Raw genomic sequence first — 16,640 nt, 5'->3', positions numbered from 1 at the left:
AGTCCTCTCTAGAGCTGGCAGGCTGAATTACATAAATGCCACCCAATTTTCACTTGATTTCAAGTCACGAGTTCCACATTTCTGTTACATTAAAAATACATTTGAAATAGCTGTGTTTGAATCAATCTGTGTTACTGTCATCAACTTACTACCTTTTCATGGGATTTAGAACTTAGACAGGTTGTCCTTTCACTTTTCAAATGAGCCTCAAAGAGGTCATGTAGTTGTTAATGGAACAAACTTTGGAGTCCAGCAATCTGGGGTTCCAAAACACTGACTCTGGAACTTTTCCAAATTTAACATCTCTGAAGCCTCCCTTTCCTTATCCACAAAGTGGAGATGGTAAAGGTACTGCCTTCTTGGAATTGTTATGTATTTTCAGGGCCCATAAAGCCTTTAATACACTACTTGGTATGCAGTGAACAGGAAACAAATGTCTGGTGTCACTATTACTATTATTATTATTGTTACTATTATTATTATTATCATCATTAAGTGACCCCAGAGGTCCTTCAGCCACTTTGTCATATAGCAAAAATAGTCCAAAAGCCCTAACTTTTGTCTCAGGTCACTTTCTCCTAATCCAGAGAGCTTCCAAACTTCATTTATTTAAATCTAAGACAGGGACTTCCCTGGTGGTGCAGTGGTTAAGAATCCGCCTGCCAATGCAGGGGACAGGGGTTCGAGCCCTGGTCTGGGAAGATCCCACATGCTGCAGAGCAACTAAGCCCGTGAGCCACAACTACTGAGCCTGCGCTATAGAGCCCGTGAGCCACAACTACTGAGCCTGAGTGCCACAACTACTGAAGCCTGCGTGCCTAGAGCCTGTGCTCTGCACGCAACGAGAAGGCACCACAATGAGAAGCCCGCTGGCCGCAACTAGAGAAAACCCGCGAGCAACAACAAAGGCCCAACGCAGCCAAAAAAAAAAAAGAATTTAAATAAATATATAAATCTCAGATAATACATTAACTCAAGATATTTGTCCTTTCCCCCAGTCTATATTTTAGCTCCATGACAAGAGGCCCAAAATTCATTTCTGAGGAACATCTGGAAGGAAACGTGAAGAAACTGCATCAAACCTCAGCCACGCTGTGCTGCATCAATCTACATAATTTGAAATGACCCATATTTGCCTTTCATGCTCAGAGACCAGAGAATAGTGACTGAATTAGCCAGGACAGGGCAAGGGTGGCATGAAAACCCAGAGGGAGAGACACCTTTCAGTCGATTGCAGGGGACATGGTGAATCAGAATTAAGTGGACACGTGAAAACCGCGTTTAACAGACCAACTAGCAAATTGCCTCAAAAGAAATCTCCCCATCACATTTCAGAAAGCACCACAGGAATGTCATATAAAAGCGCCAGCACGAGGGTCCATAGTTATACCTACAGAATGTAGGATAGTGTCCTAAGTCGGCTTACGGTTCCAGAATATGGAGACACTCAAACACCCAGGAACAGCTCACTGCCCCTTACTTTAGCCACAGCTCAGGCTAAAGCAGACATAAACACGGCCTCCAGAAGCACGTGATGCGGCCAACTCTGAATTATAAGGGGGACGGATGAGGAACGGGGCTTCCCACAAGGGGTGACACCATATTGGGCGCAACTGCTCTCCTCTGACCCCAATCTGCACACACAATAAAACTTCTCCCAAAATGCAAGAAGTCGCAGGGTACACCCACCCTGCGCTCTCACTTCTAACGCGGTCTCAGTTGCCCAGGAGGGCGATCCGACCCAGGGGCGCTGGTTTATCCTCAGCCTCCCGAACCCCACCCTAAAAGTCAAAATAATTCATCTGGAGAGAAGCTTCCCATAGCTCAATTGCTTCTCGCGGGGAAAGGAAGAAAATGAAAAGACAATCAAGAAGCCGGCCCGCTGTGCTTTCTTATCCCGACAACTTCGCCAGGTTTCCCGAGGAGGGAGCGCGCCCCGCACGCAACCAACAGGAGACGCGCCACGGGGTGTCCAGCCTCGGGTGGCCCAGCCCTCGACGGCGACGGCCAGAGCCAGGCCGACCCCCTCGCCCCTCCTCTGCCTCCCCGACCCCTTGGTCCTCGGCAGCCTTTGTGTCCGGAGACCCTCAGTCTCCACGCTCTCCACTCCCGCCCCGCAACCTCTCAGCGGGGCGCGGAACAGAGGAGGCAAGAGGCAGGGGAGGGGACGGATAGAACAGGGCACGCGGATGGGGGGAGGAGTGGGGAGCGTGGGGGCGGGAGGCCCGGGGGCTGGAGGCCCGGGGGTCTGGAGGTCCCGGGGACGGACCGTGCCAATGCCCGTTCCGCGCGCCTCGCATCCCGCAGGGGCTCACCCCCCCCGCCCCCGCCAGCGCCGTGGCCAGCACCCCACGCCAACTCCACCACCCGAGCCGAGCCACCTCTTTTGCGCTCAACTTACCGCGGCCGGGCTGAGATTTCGGAGAGCCCAGCAGCTTTTCTCTCCTTCCTCCCGCCGAGCCCTTCATCTTCCTGCCGGCGGCCGCCCGGCGCCCCGGCCCTGGCATCGGAAGGAGCGGCCGCCGGGGCTGACGGTGCCCGGGGCGCACGGCTGCCCGCCCGTAGCTCCGGCGGCGGCGGAGGAGGACGGTCCCTGAACGCCGGGCGTGCGGCACCCGGGGGCGCGGTACCCGGGCGCGGGCTGAAGGTGGCCGTCAGCGCGCCTCTCTCTAACGCCGGCGCGCCTCTGGCACTCCGCACGCGGCCCGCGCCCGCGTCCGCCTCAGGTGCACCGGATCGGGAGAGGTGCGAGCCGGAGCCGAGGGCGGGGCCGGCCGGGGGCCGAGAGAGGGCGGGAGACGCAGACGCGGAGAAGGAAGCAAAAACGCGGGAGGCTGGGAGCTAGCCTGCATGGAATGAGCGGCTCGTGGTGTTAAGGGAAACGCGAGGCGGAGAAATGCGTCCGGAAACTAGAGATATTGGGAATGAGCTGCTCCAGGAGGCTCGGGAGAGGGGCTTTCCTTCCATGCCTAGGTCCTTTATCCTCCAGAGCTGGGCGCAGGTGCCTGACAGCTACTCCCCGCCCCAACCCACCCACACACCTCTCTCTCTCTCTCTCTCTCTCTCTCTGTGTGTGTGTGTGTGTGTCTCTCTCTCTGTCTCTGTCTCTATCTCTCTGTCTCTCTCTCTCTGTCTCTCTCTCTCTGTCTCTCTCTCTCTCTGTGTCTCTCTCTCTCTCTGTCTCTCTGTCTCTGTCTCTGTCTCGCTCGCTCGCTCTCTCTCTCTTTTAATAGTTAACCTCCAACCTCAGTGCAGATACAAAGTGATGGGGTGAAGCTACTGCAAATATACAGGGAAGCCCCACCTCCACAAAACCTGAGTGCTCATCCGTCTCGAAGGACCAGTGTCCTCCTAAGATTTTTCTTCCTTCCCCCATCTTCTGGTCCTCTCCCTCCCCCTCTCTCACACGAGGTACAAACCCTGGGGTTGAAAACACACCTTCTGTTATCCTGGTCTAGGACCTACAGAGGTAGTTCTCAAACTTTATCGTGCAGGGGAATCACCCAGGGATCTTGCTAAAGTTCAAATTCAGATCCAGTAGGTCTGGAATGGGGCCTGAGAATCTGCATTTCTAATTGTGAGTCAGGGGCTGCTGATCCAAGGGCCACATTTTGAGTGGCCACACACAAAGGAACAAACAAAATAAACCGGCTTTCTGATATAAGCTGAGCAACTTTGTAAGATGATCTGGAATAACAGGTCGCTAAGGCACTCTGTTGGTCATGGGGTTTTAGGATGCAATGGAGGCCAAATAACTTGTAAACACAGTGCAAAAAGGTAAAATGCCCTACAGATACAAGGCTATCATTTTTTTCATTAATAATCACTACTGGACTTCCCTGGTGGGGCAGTGGTTAAGAATCCGCCTGCCAATGCAGGGGACATGGGTTCGAGCCCTGGTCTGGGAAGATCCCACATGCCACGGAGCAACTAAGCCTGTGTACCACAATTACTGAGCCTGCGCTCTAAAGCCCGTGAGCCACAACTACTGAACCCACGTGCCACAACTACTGGAGCCCACACACCGAGAGCCCGTGCTCCTGCAACAAGAGAAGTCACCACAGTGAGAAGCCTGAGCACCGCAACAAAGAGTAGCCCCCACTCGCCGCAACTAGAGAAAGCCCACACACAGCAACGAAGACCCAACGCAGCCAAAAATAAATAAATAAAATAAATAAATTTATTTAAAAAAATAATTACTATTGATAAAATCATTAGGAATGCTAATGCTGATGAAAGTGTAAAGGAAGACTGGAAATTTTCCACTTCATATGTTCTCAAGCTCTAAAGAGCAGTCAACAGTGACCACCCCACAAAAACACTGTCATTCAGAAAGAAAATGCTAAGTAACAACCTCCAAGGGGCAGTCTAATCTTCCTCCTCCAAGCCAGTTGTTAACTTTGCCAGATATGCAGCACAGTTCAATGTGTATTACCAAGTACTTAAGTTGCTTATCAAGCTAATAGGTAAAGCAAACCAAGAAGAGCAAATGCCAAGAACAAGGAAATAAATAGAGAAATATACCCGATGCACCAAAAGATAGGTCATGTTTCAACTTAGCACGACTCTTATCTTGGTTTGACCATATCTCTATGTGTTTTCACCTGGATTTAAACATTCAGCCCACCATTTCAATTCAGCAAGCGTTGATAAGCCTTCCCCATACTAAAGGCCTTTCCTGGGGGTGGACAGAATCCGACACAGAATCCGACACAGTTCCTGCTTTGAAAGAGCAATTTGACTAGATACCAATAAACACCATTTTAGGCAGGCTGTGGTGCCAGAGAAGACCTACACACACGTTACCAAAGAGGGTTCAAAAGGCAGGGAGGTCTGGAGAGACTTCATGGAAGGGAGGTCATTCTAGATAAAACTTTATTTTTTTTAGTTTTTTAATTTTATTTATTTAGGCTGCATTGGGTCTTCATTGCCATGCGGGCTTTCTCTAGCGAGGGCTACTCTTTGTTGCGGTGCATGGCCTTCTCATTGTGGTGGCTTCTCTTGTTGCAGAGCATGGGCTCTAGGCATGCGGGCTTCAGTAGTTATGGCACGCGGGCTCGGTAGTTGCGGCTCGTGGGCCCGAGAACACAAGCTCAGTCATTGTGGCGCCCGGGCTTAGATGCTCAGCAGCATGTGGGATCTTCCCGGACCAGGGCTCGAACCCATGTCCCCCGCATTGGCAGGCGGATTCTTAACCACTGTGCCACCAGGGAAGTCCCTAGATAAAATTTAAATGTGATATGATTCCACCAGGCAGAGGTTAAAAGGAGGGACCTTTAAGGTGGAAGAGTGAAGGCAGAAAAGCATGGGGAGTAGTGGACCATTCGGCCCTGAACATACCATGCATGGAAGAAGGGAGAAGCAATGGTTGAAGAGATTGTCAGGGGCTATGCTTGCTGTCCTGAGCAGTTGGTACTTCACTTCAGAAGTGCTGAGCAGGGGAACGCCAGGATCAGAAATGTAGCGAGAAGACTGATCTGATATAACAAGTTGATAGAAGACCTAGAATCAGAAGATGGCGGAGCTATAGAAGGCACTTAGGAGGCAGTGGAAGCAGTCAGGGCTCGTAAGGTAGGGCCAATGATAACGCTTGTGGGAAATGAAATATGAAGGAGTTTCAAAGGAGACATTTCTGAAACATATTTAACCAGATGCAGACATTATGTGGCAAAGAGGGATTTGTTCCAGATCTCTCAGTGGTTCTGTGTCCGGGGACTAGCTAAACAGGGACACCGTTAAGAACTGAGACGTCAAGAAGGAAAACCCATTGTTTGATTTTCTCTTTATGTGTATTTGGGAAAGACTATCAGTTAATGAGTTCTCTTTGGACACTTTTAGTCAGCGGTTTGAGGTAGATGTTCAGGTGGCAATGCTTACACACAGACATTCAAGCCTTGCTCTGAGGAAGTGGGTTCGCTCCCATGTTTGAGAGCCTGGGGTGCACATATGGAGTTAAATTGTTGGAAGAACGTGCAGTTAGTGAGGTAGAGGAGAGAAAGAAGCACAAAGTGCTTAGGACAGAAGCTTGAAGCTCTGTGACCTCCCTGTTCCTTAATGTCATCAGCTGTAAAACATGGATTTACAGGCAATGGATGGAACTCTGCATAAAGCGATTGACAGGACTGAGATAGTGCACTTATTTATATAGTTTTCTTATTTATATTTTTTGTACTAACCTGTAGGGTCTGAGAGGGTGGAACATACTTTCACTGTTACAGCCTCAACCCCAAACTTAGCGTTTGACACACAGGCTCTAAAAATATTCATTGAATGAGTAAATTAATAATTCAATAGAAAGAAGAGTACAGCCAAATCACAACCCAAAAGATGAGAAGAGAGGGCTATGTGTGTTCTGTTATTTCAGTGTCGTAGGAACCAAATCAGGGCAAAGCTTTGTAACAGAGGTGGATACTTTGGGGCAGAGAGATTAAAGGAGAAACATTAATACAGATTGGGAAAGCTTTTGGTTTTGTTTTGGAAAAGGACTGGGTTTAAAAGAGTTCATTGATTACATTCAAGAGAATTGTTGTACTAGAAAGGTATAACTATTCTGAGTGGCAAAGGAATTAAAGAAGAGTGTTAGTCAAATTTTTTTAAAGAGTAATCTATCAACTGAAAATGAAAAAGAGAGATTGGGGGTAGAGGGCTCGTAACAGAACAGAGGAAGGCTATTCCTCTTTAGCAAAAGGAAAGTCCAAACAAACTTTGTTGATGGGGTTAAGGGGCCACAGGTGTGGGAGAGAAGTTCCAGGTGGGAGAAAGGAAAAATTCATTGAGCAATATCTGAAAAGAGAAACAACTAGTGAACCGGGAGTGTAGGTAATCAATATCAGCAGAGGAGTGTCACCTGTTCCTTAGAAGCAAGAACAAAGCAGGGAACAACATGTATCAAGATTCTAGGGGTGGGTGGGCTGGATTGGGAGATTGGGATTGACATATACACACTACTATGTATAAAATAGATACCTAAGGAGAACCTACTGTATAGCTCAGGGAACTCTACTCAGTGCTCTGTGGTGACCTAAATGGGAAGGAAGGGGATATAGGTATACATGTGGCTGATTCACTTTGTTGTACAGCAGAAACTAATGCAACATTGTAAAGTAGTGTACACCAATAAAAATAAAGTAAAAAGAAATAAAAAAAAGATTCTGGAGCTCAATGGCAGGAACTGAGAAAGGCTCACAGTATCTCACCCCTGTGTCTCCAGAAAAACAGAGATGAGCCTCTACTGGTCCGTTGTGATCAACCAGAAATAACAACATGAGCTAGAACAATGTAGAGAATATTTAGAACAAGTTTAACAGGGATATTATGGTGAATCCACAAGAGTTGTGAAGAAAATCCACAACGTGATCGCACCATGTGTGAACTTGCCTCAGGAGTAAAAATATACATTTATTATAATGAAGACAATCGGCATTTTTATTTGTTACTCTCCCAACAATGTTCAAAGACATAAGTACAGAGACAAAGCATGCAGCAGGGTTTACCCAAGTTTAGTAATCAAAAAAGAAGAAACGATGAGAGATCAAAGAAGTGAGAAATTTCATGAACTCACTTGAAACTTGAGAGAAGGGACTCTCAAATCTTTCAGACCTGGGTTTGGTTTACAATGCTGCCATCTACAACGTGTGAGATCTTGCACAATTTACTTTATCTCTGTGAGCCTTCGTTTCCTCATTGTAAAAGTGGAATAAGACTATGTACCCTTCAGTCTTAGGCTTTTGTAATAAGATAATATGGGTAAAGCATTGGTTCTCAAACTAGAGCGTGTCCCGCAGAATCACCAGGGATACTTGTCAAAACAGAGATGGCTGATCCTCACCACTAGAGTTACTGATTTACTAGATCTTGGATGGGTTTCAGGAATCTGTGCTCCTAACAAGTTTCACAGTGATGCTGATGCTCCTGGTCTGGAAAACCTCTCTTTGTGAACTCATGCTGTAAAGCATTTAACATAATGCCTGGTACATAGTGAAGTACTAGATACAGGGGAACTAGTGTTTAGCGTCGGTGGTCAACTCATGGTATGAGAGCTGAAGATAGAAGTCGAACTGAAAATGCTATAAATGAAACACAAAATTGAGTGATGGACAGAAGTTTTGGGGAGATGTTGAGAATTTAAGGTCATCCAAATGAAGATGATATTTAGTGTGAGGTAAGTTATAGGAAAGATTCAAGATCAGGAGGTTTGGGCCAGGGAGAAAATTCAAGCGTTCAGAATCTTGGAGATCGATGTACGTTTAGCCCAACACTTTCTACAATCGTGGTTTATGATAAAATGCCAAGGCCACAACAATTCAATGAGATCATAGAAAGAGAAAGCTGGGCCCAGGAAGGCTAGCAGAGCCGTCAGCAGAATGGTCAGCACCGTTGCTGTGACTCAACAGTCTCTTGGCTTTGGAAGCTGCCGAGAAGCAGGAGTCGGTGATGTCACATAACTTTCATTGTCTGAGGTGAAGATTGCAAGTCCCAGTCTCTCATGCTGGAAAAAGTGTCCCTCCTCTCAAACTCTAAGGAAAAATCTCACCCCGGGAACACTGAATAACTTGGAATTCATATGGCTTCCTTAAGAGGAAACTTCAATACAAATCAAGACTTAGCATTACAACGTAATCAATAACAAGCACATCTCAGAGGGGTTCAGAAGATGTGTCCTCAATATTTTGAGCTTCTAGTCATTCAACTTTACCCAGTACTAGGCCTCCACATACTGGGCCCCTGCATTTTGTCAAATACTGTGGTAGGACTGTTCTTAATCCAAATAAAATCAATCTTCGGAGATGAGAAAACAGGCTCAGAGAGATTAAGTAACTTCCCTGAGATGGTACCTGATAAGCTCCAATCTGATGATAAAGCATATTTAATTTCCACTCTATAATGTTGGCTCTAAAACAGTAAAATAAAGTTAGTAAGTGTCATCTGTTCACATTCTACTCTTTTTATCTTAGGTTGGGTTCTTCAGGAAGCGGACTCTGTAGACATGGAAATTTGTGTGCAGGGAGTTTAATGGTGGTTCTCCTTAAGAGCAAGACTTGAGAAAGACTGAAGGAAGCCAGGTTGGGTGAAGGGAGAAGTTGAACTTCAATGCAGTCTCAACAAAGGCCTCAGCCACTTCCACAGGAACTCTGCACCAAATGGGGCACTTCCAAATCATCCTAAACTAAGGACAGAGAACCAAGTACCCTCGACTCAACCAGTTATTTTTAGTAATCAGAATTCAGTTCACAGAGAAGCCTGTAGATTTAACCTTCTCAAGTATTTGAATATTTAATCGTCACTACTTTATAGCAACCCAAAGAAGACTGTCTTGAATGCAGCAATTATTTTAATAAACAGTATTATTTGTAAAGTACTGTGATGAGTACTTTGGGAGAACACAAATGTATTTAAAGCACATGTTCGATGTCATGTAACTTGAATTTAGAAATACATGTGACCTTTGAACAACATGCATTTGAGCTGCCCTGTTTCACTTATATTTGGACTTTTTCCAATAGTAAATACTGCAGTACTACACCATCGGTTGTTGGTTGAATCCGTGGATCTGGAACTGTGTATGTGGAGGGCCAGCTAACAGTTATGTGTGGATTTTCTACCCCCTGGAGGGTGGGTTCCCCTAACTCCTAATTTGTTCAAGGGTCAACTGTATAGTGAACTATACAGAGATAAATTGTCTGTAAAATGGATATGATAGTATTGATCTCGCAGGGTAGATCTGAGGATTTAAAAGGCTGCCACAGAAGTAAATGCTATCAAAGTGTTTGAGGGTTTTCTTTTCCCTAACTACAATAGGTGGAAATGAAGTGTTTTGCAAAATAAAAATAAAAAAGTAAAAAAAAAAAAGTTATATAATAAGTTTAGGGTAAGAAGTGATTTTATCTGAGAAAATTTAATGAAAGAGAAGGAATTTAGCTGAGTTTTCAAGAATGGGCTGGAATTTGAAAGGCAAAAAGAATGATGAGGATAAGAAGGCACTCCAGGGAGAACACATATGATGAACAAATGTGTAGAGTGTGGAGGCTTAGAAATTTTTGAGGGCCAGCAATTGGACCAGCTTGTCAAGAACATAAGGGAAAGGTGGGGGACACTGCTAATGATTTTCAATTTCTGGTTAATTGTTGTGACTGTACTTAGAAGAAAATGAAGAGTGAAATTTTTGAGCAAATTAGGAGTATAAGCAAAGTTGTGTTTTAGGAAAATTAAGGTGTGCACAACTGAAACTGAAAAAAATTGGAAGGAAACATTTCTGTTTCCTGTTCCTGCCTCACACTAAGCCATCTTTCTGGAGGATGTTTTTCTCTCTAAGGCAACAGTTCTCAAAGTGTTGTCACTGGACAAGCAGCACCAGCATCACCTGGGGACTTATTAGAATTGCAGATTCTCCGGCTTCACCCCTGACCTACTGAAGCAGAAATTCTACGTGTGGGTTCCAGCGGTCCGTTTTTAACAAGCCCTCCAGGTGATGCTGATACACGCCCAAATTTGAGAATCCGTGCTCCAAGTGTTCCTATAGCACATTTTTCTTCTGCAGCGAATGTCCTCTGGAATATCCTGAAGCAATCCTCTTCTCCAACTGTCTAGAGAATATGATCACTGTCTCCTAATATCTTTCCAGACTGTCTCTGACCAAATGACTCAGCACTGAACTCTGCCATGCTGATATGTGGATCAGATTGTTTTGAAACAGGTTTTCAGAATAAATCGTTAATACAAATTCCCTTCCATTTGATTCGGATGTGGAATACTTCAGCACCAAAGTGTCTATTTTAATAGAAGTAGGGTATCAGAAAAAAATCCTCAGGAAAAAAGCCTCACAAGGTATCAGAAAGGGGCCACTAATCGGTGTATTTTTTTCATGACAAACAAACAAACAAACAAAGATTTTAAAGTCCTTTCCCATTATTAGTAAAACTCTGGAATGGCTAATGAAAATATACATTAAACTACAGAAAAAAAAGAAAAAAATCGTTCTAAATAATTAGAGCTTGGATATTGAGGAGGGAACCAGGTCCAATAGTAAATCGTTCTGAATACCTGTTAATAAGAAAGACATATACAGATACATACAGAACATATTTGTGAGTGTCTGGGAATCATGCCTCTTTTGAAACCAGTGGATGGGAAGTTGAAAGAAAGAGAGGGAATTGACAAGGAGGTGAACTCATGTAGGGGGAGGTCATGGAGAGGACTTGACCACTGGTTGACAGGAGAGCTGGACCCTCACAATCAGAGGCTCCTCATCCCCTCCCCTGAAACGTACACCCTGCCGAAACTTCCCACAGTGCAAGCCGTTTGCAAGGACTCAGGCTTGAGAGAGCAGTGTGGTGTTGAGACTGTTTGGATTGAACATATGACTGAACCCAGTGAAGGTCTCTGTATAAACCTTTAAGATTCTGGTGGGTGGATGCAGAGATCTACTCATCTTGTGGCACCCAAGAGAAGCTTTGTAGGTAAGTTCTCTTGCTTGTTACACCTGCCACCACCTACCCATCTGGAGGGGTCTTATTCTTTCTTCGGTCTCTCCCTGCCCTCCGTGTATGGGGCCCAGTTTCAGATTTCACCTGGGGGAGCTCCTGCATGAGTTTGCAAACCAACAATTTAGCACTTGTGCATCCGCAACCTGCGGGAGTGGTATGGCTGCAGTAAACTCGATACATTTTGCAAACACACACAAAAATCATATATAAGTACAATGTGCTACATATATAATCCATCCGTGCTTCAAAACATTTTTATTTTGCTATCCAAATACAAATCTCTCCCCAAGTTAATGTATTGACAGCTCTGTTGTTATACAACTTGGTGGAGACTGAAGTTTGTCTTATATGTTTAAGCATAGGGCTTCCCTGGTGGCGCAGTGGTTAAGAACCCGCCTGCCAGTGCAGGGGACACGGGTTCCATCCCTGGTCCGGGAAGATCCCACATGCCACGGAGCAACTAAGCCCGTGTACCACAACTACCGAGCCCTGCAATGAGAAGCCCGTGCACCGCAATGAAGATCCAATGCAGCCAAAAATAAATAAATAAAACAAATAAATTAAAAATAATAATATATATAAGCATAAATTATGTATATTTCAGCCTGCTCATCTAGCTGTGTTCCCGGGGAGATTTCTGGAAATTTCGATTTTTGGTTTTTTGAGAACAGCACTATCCTGGGTGTCTAGAAGGATGACTATGGTAACCCATAAATCCCACCTCGCTTCAAACTCTGTGTCCCTTTCAGCAACATCTCCTCCCATTTGTTCGTGTTCTGCTGACAGTAGTATCCCCATTCTGTCAGACTTAGAATCTCAAAGACATTTTTATTTTATTTATTTTTTTAAATAAATTTATTTATTTATTTTTGGCTGTGTTGGGTCTTCCTTGCTGTGCGTTGGCGTTCTCTAGTTACAGTGAGCAGGGGTTACTCTTCATTGCGGTGCGCAGGCTTCTCATCGCGGTGGCTTCTCTTGTTGCGGAGCACAGGCTCTAGGCACACGGGCTTCAGTAGTTGTGGTGCGCAGGCTCAGTAGTTGTGGCTCGAGGGCTCTGGAGTGCAGGCTCAGTAGTTGTGGCTCGAGGGCTCTGGAGCACAGGCTCAGTAGTTGTGGCACACGGGCTTAGTTGCTCCGCAGCCTGTGGGATCTTCCCGGACCAGGGCTCGACCCCATGTTCCCTGCATTGGCAGACGGATTCTTAACCACTGTGCCACAGGGAAGCCCTCAAAGACATTTTTAATCACTTCCTTTCACTTTAACCTCCAGCCAAGTGGATTTTTCCCTTGCAATAGGTCTCAGATTCTTTTCTACTTCTCCCTCCTAGCTAGAGTACCAGGACCCTGATTCGTATCTTATTTGGATTAATTGCCTGGATTCATTTACAAATCTTTACTAACTGAATTCCCAGCCAGAAATCTTGCTCTTCCTCTAATTGAGGTAGATCAGTGTCAGATAAACCTACCCCAGTCATGCTGGTCACCACATTACTCCCAGCCCTCATGTCACACGCCTCACCACTGTCTTCACTGAGTTCAAACCACAGCTCAGCATGTGAAGCCCCCATGTCCTCATCCCAACCTGCCATTCCTGTCGGTCCACCAAGATTCCCCTGTGGTCAAACTGTCCCCTCACTGTGACTCAGGTGTGTTTTGAAAGCTGTTCCTGATGCCTGGGGAGGATAGTCCTCTTTCTCCACCTAGTGAAACTCAACCAATCTTTCATAACCAGGTTAAAAATATCAGGCAGCCAGGCAGGCAGGTAGGAAGGAAGTGAAGAAAAACAAAAATGGGGGAGGGAGAGGAAAAGGTAGAGAAGGAAAATAGGAAGGAAAGAAAAGCAACGTGGAGGAAAACAATGGCAGAAAATTAACACTTAGTTTGCCCCCAAAAGGCAGGTGTCATCACCCTTAACTCTCATGCGAGGAAACTAAACCTCAGAGAAGCAAATACGTTACCTAAGCTCACAGTTAAAAATCGGCAGAGCAAAGATTCAAGCCAGATCTTTCCCTCATACAGTGTTTTCAAACTTCAGCGTACAGGGGATGGTAAAAACACACACCATTGGGCCTCAGCCCAGAGTTTTTGAAAAAAGTAGGCCTGGAGTGGGGCTTGAAATTTTTGCATTTCTAACAGATTCCCAGGTGCTGCTGCTTCTGGTCCAGAGATCACAATTTGAGAACCACTGGCCCAGCAAGTACTTCCACTGTTGTCACTGTTTGTTGGCACGTGGTAGCGGCACCATTACTGTCTGTTGAATAGACGAATATCTATGAAACCCACAGTTTCTGCTATGTTCTGAAGCCTTTCCTACTCATCAGGTTGGCAGTGACAACGCCTGCTCTGAAACCCTCTAACACACATCGTCTACACCACTCGGTCTGTCCTTAGCATTCCTATGACAAGTCCCCCAGAAGCACACCTGGAGTGGAGGGCTTGTGTGCAGGTGGTTGTTTAAGACAGTTCTCTAGGACAAACCAATAATAAAGTGGAAGAAGCAGGAAAGAGGAGGAAGCCTTGCAAGTGTGTGATGTCAGGCAAAGTTCCACAGAGGGTGGCTTCAGCCTCATCCTGCAGGGCAGCTCTGGACAGGGATCCAGGGTTTCCTATTCCCATGCCCATCACTCAGCAGTGGTCCTGGCTTCCCAAAAGGAGGCACATTTTCCAAGCACTTCTAGCTCTCTGCATAGGTGGGCAAAAAGAACAGTCCTCCAGAAAGGAGCCACAGATGCTGGCTGAAAGTGAAAATGTGAAAATGGTAAAGAGGATTCGAGAGAATATGAGTGAAACATTAACATATACACTCACTCAAACTGGTTATTTTTTTTCCTGAGGGTAGATCTTAGCTCTCCAATTGGATTTTAAACTCCTAGAGACTGAAGGCTGTGCTGTATATTTTTTTAGGTTGAACCATATGCAATTGCCAATATTTGACCATTTTGAGAAATAAAATTGGTAATTGCATATTGCTCAATGTAATACATAGATCTTAACCAATGGCCATCCAATCAATGGGGATGGTAGATTAATCAATAGCCTTTAGTCCCCAGCACTGTCAGAGGCCCCCATCTCTGAAAGCTCTCAACTGGCCAAAGGCTACTTTTTAGTGTGCCTGCAATTACTATTCCTGTAAATTGTGTTGAATATTTACTAGGGTTCAGCCAATTTTGTTACGCTTAATTACAGTTGACCCTTGAACAAGTTTGAACTATGCGGATCCATTTACCTGTGTTTTTTTTTTTCCATAGTGAGTATTACAGTACTACAGAATCCAGCGGTTGGTTGAATCCACAGATGGGGAACCGCAGATACTGAGGAACCAGGGATATGGAGAAACTGCATATATGGAAGGCTGACTATAATTCAAGTTTGTGGAGGGTCACAGTCCCTAATCCCTGTATTGTTCAAGGGTCAACTATTTCACTTGTGCATTTTAGTGAAAATAGCTGCACAAACTAATGAAATATGAGTATGAAAATAATATGTTGCCCCTAGGAAAATTAAATGCAATGCTTTGCAAATTAAAAAAAAAAAAACTGAATTACTTAAAAACAAACCCAAAAAAACTGCTCTTGAATTAGGTGTCAGTGAAACAGTTGTAAAAGATTGGAAAAATGATAACAATCTGGAAGGATTGTTCCCATGGAATGTAGTAATAAGTGTCTTTAATGTCTTGTTGTAGGTTAAAGAAACACAAACTAGGAATTTGGAGTTTTAAGTAAGATGTTTTTGCCTGAAAATAACAGATAATAATAATGTCTTTCTACTTGAAAGACAAAAGAATAATGGAATTATTATTTCAGTTAGCCAGAAATCCTGAGGTAGAAAAGTTTCATGCAGCAACTTAATCAAGGCATCTTATTACATTCCCACCTTTCTGTTCAACTATTTATATACTTTATTGACAACCTTCCTTCTGGGAATCAAGCTGGCAGCCTCAGTTCAAGGCATCTCATCCTCATAAGTCAATAACCAATGAACCAAAAGGGACTTTGGGTCACGAGTGACCCATTGCATTTTGAGAGCAAAGACATCTTTCAAAGAAGCCCTTTTGGGTTTCTTTTGTGTCTCATTGTCCAGGAGCAGGTTATATACCTAACATCATTTGCAGAAAAGGTAGAGAATCACCCAGTGCACCCAAAAGGGAGGACACTAGGGGGAAAAAAAGCCCTTGGTAGCATAGAAGACGGGAGTAGCTGCTAGACAGGAAACCAATTCTGTGTGTTCCAGGTAGATTATTCATCGTAGGTTATGCAATATAGGTGACGATGAACACCCACAATGAAAGGAAGATCATTGCCCTACATAAAATAGTTGGTGATTGAATGTGCATTCATGTGTATTAAGTTAAAATATAAAAATGTTTATCTTATATGTGCTCTATTTTAACTGACTTTTGCTGGCCCACTAATCCTGATCACAGCAGATGAAACAGTTCCTAATATACTTACTGTACTTAATTGTATTTTTTATCAGAGGCAACACAGAGTCTCATACACAGTATGTAGTTAATAGCTGTTAACAACAGTGATGATTTTACATATTTGATATAATAGGAACTCAATCAGTGCTTACTGATAGATAAGGAATGTTATACATGACTATTAAAGTGGCATTCTCCCACCTAGGAAATCATACTGAGTGCCAAGAAAATGTCTATTCTACTTCAAATGTTAAAACCTTTTTACCTTTAAGATGGTTATTCCTATTACTAATTTTGAAAGCTAATGGTGACCCAAAAAAAAGGGCTATATGTTTATCAAACCATCTACTTTTCCTCCTGGGAACATGGAAAAAAGATTTTTTCCCAGCCCTCTGGCATCTAGAAGAAGGCTTATGATTATTTTTGGCCAAGGAAATATCAACAGAAAACATTGGCCCCAAGCCTTGGCCTCAAAAATCTCGGGCTTCCCTGGTGGTGCAGTGGATGAGAGTCCGCCTGCCGATGCAGGGGACAGGGGTTCGTGTCCCGGTCCAGGAAGATCCCACATGCTGTGGAGGAGCTGTGCCCGTGAGCCATGGCCGCTGAGCCTGCGCGTCCGGAGCCTGTGCTCCACAACGGGAGAGGCCACAACAGTGAGAGGCCCGCGTACCCAAAAAAAAAAAAAAAAAAATCTTCTAGAATTTTTATGCAAACATCTGCCCGCTCCTTTTCTCT

General features: G+C 44.7%; 1 protein-coding gene across 1 annotated transcript in view; it reads right to left on the bottom strand.

Annotated features, from left to right (window-relative positions):
* ZNF385D (zinc finger protein 385D) overlaps positions 1–2,685 on the bottom strand; it is a gene marked incomplete at its 5' end in the record, with an annotated part of 942,221 nt that extends 939,536 nt beyond the window's left edge. Inside the window, one exon of the mRNA XM_079704335.1 lies at positions 2,402–2,685. Within this exon, the coding sequence (XP_079560461.1) occupies positions 2,402–2,507 (106 nt within the window). The remainder of the gene's footprint in view (positions 1–2,401) is intronic.
* Between the last annotated feature and the right edge of the window lie 13,955 nt (positions 2,686–16,640).

The sequence above is a fragment of the Hyperoodon ampullatus genome (assembly GCF_949752795.1).
Source record: "Hyperoodon ampullatus genome assembly, chromosome: 5".
Taxonomy (NCBI): Eukaryota; Metazoa; Chordata; class Mammalia; order Artiodactyla; family Ziphiidae; genus Hyperoodon; species Hyperoodon ampullatus.
This window is presented reverse-complemented; position numbering and strand designations above follow the sequence as displayed.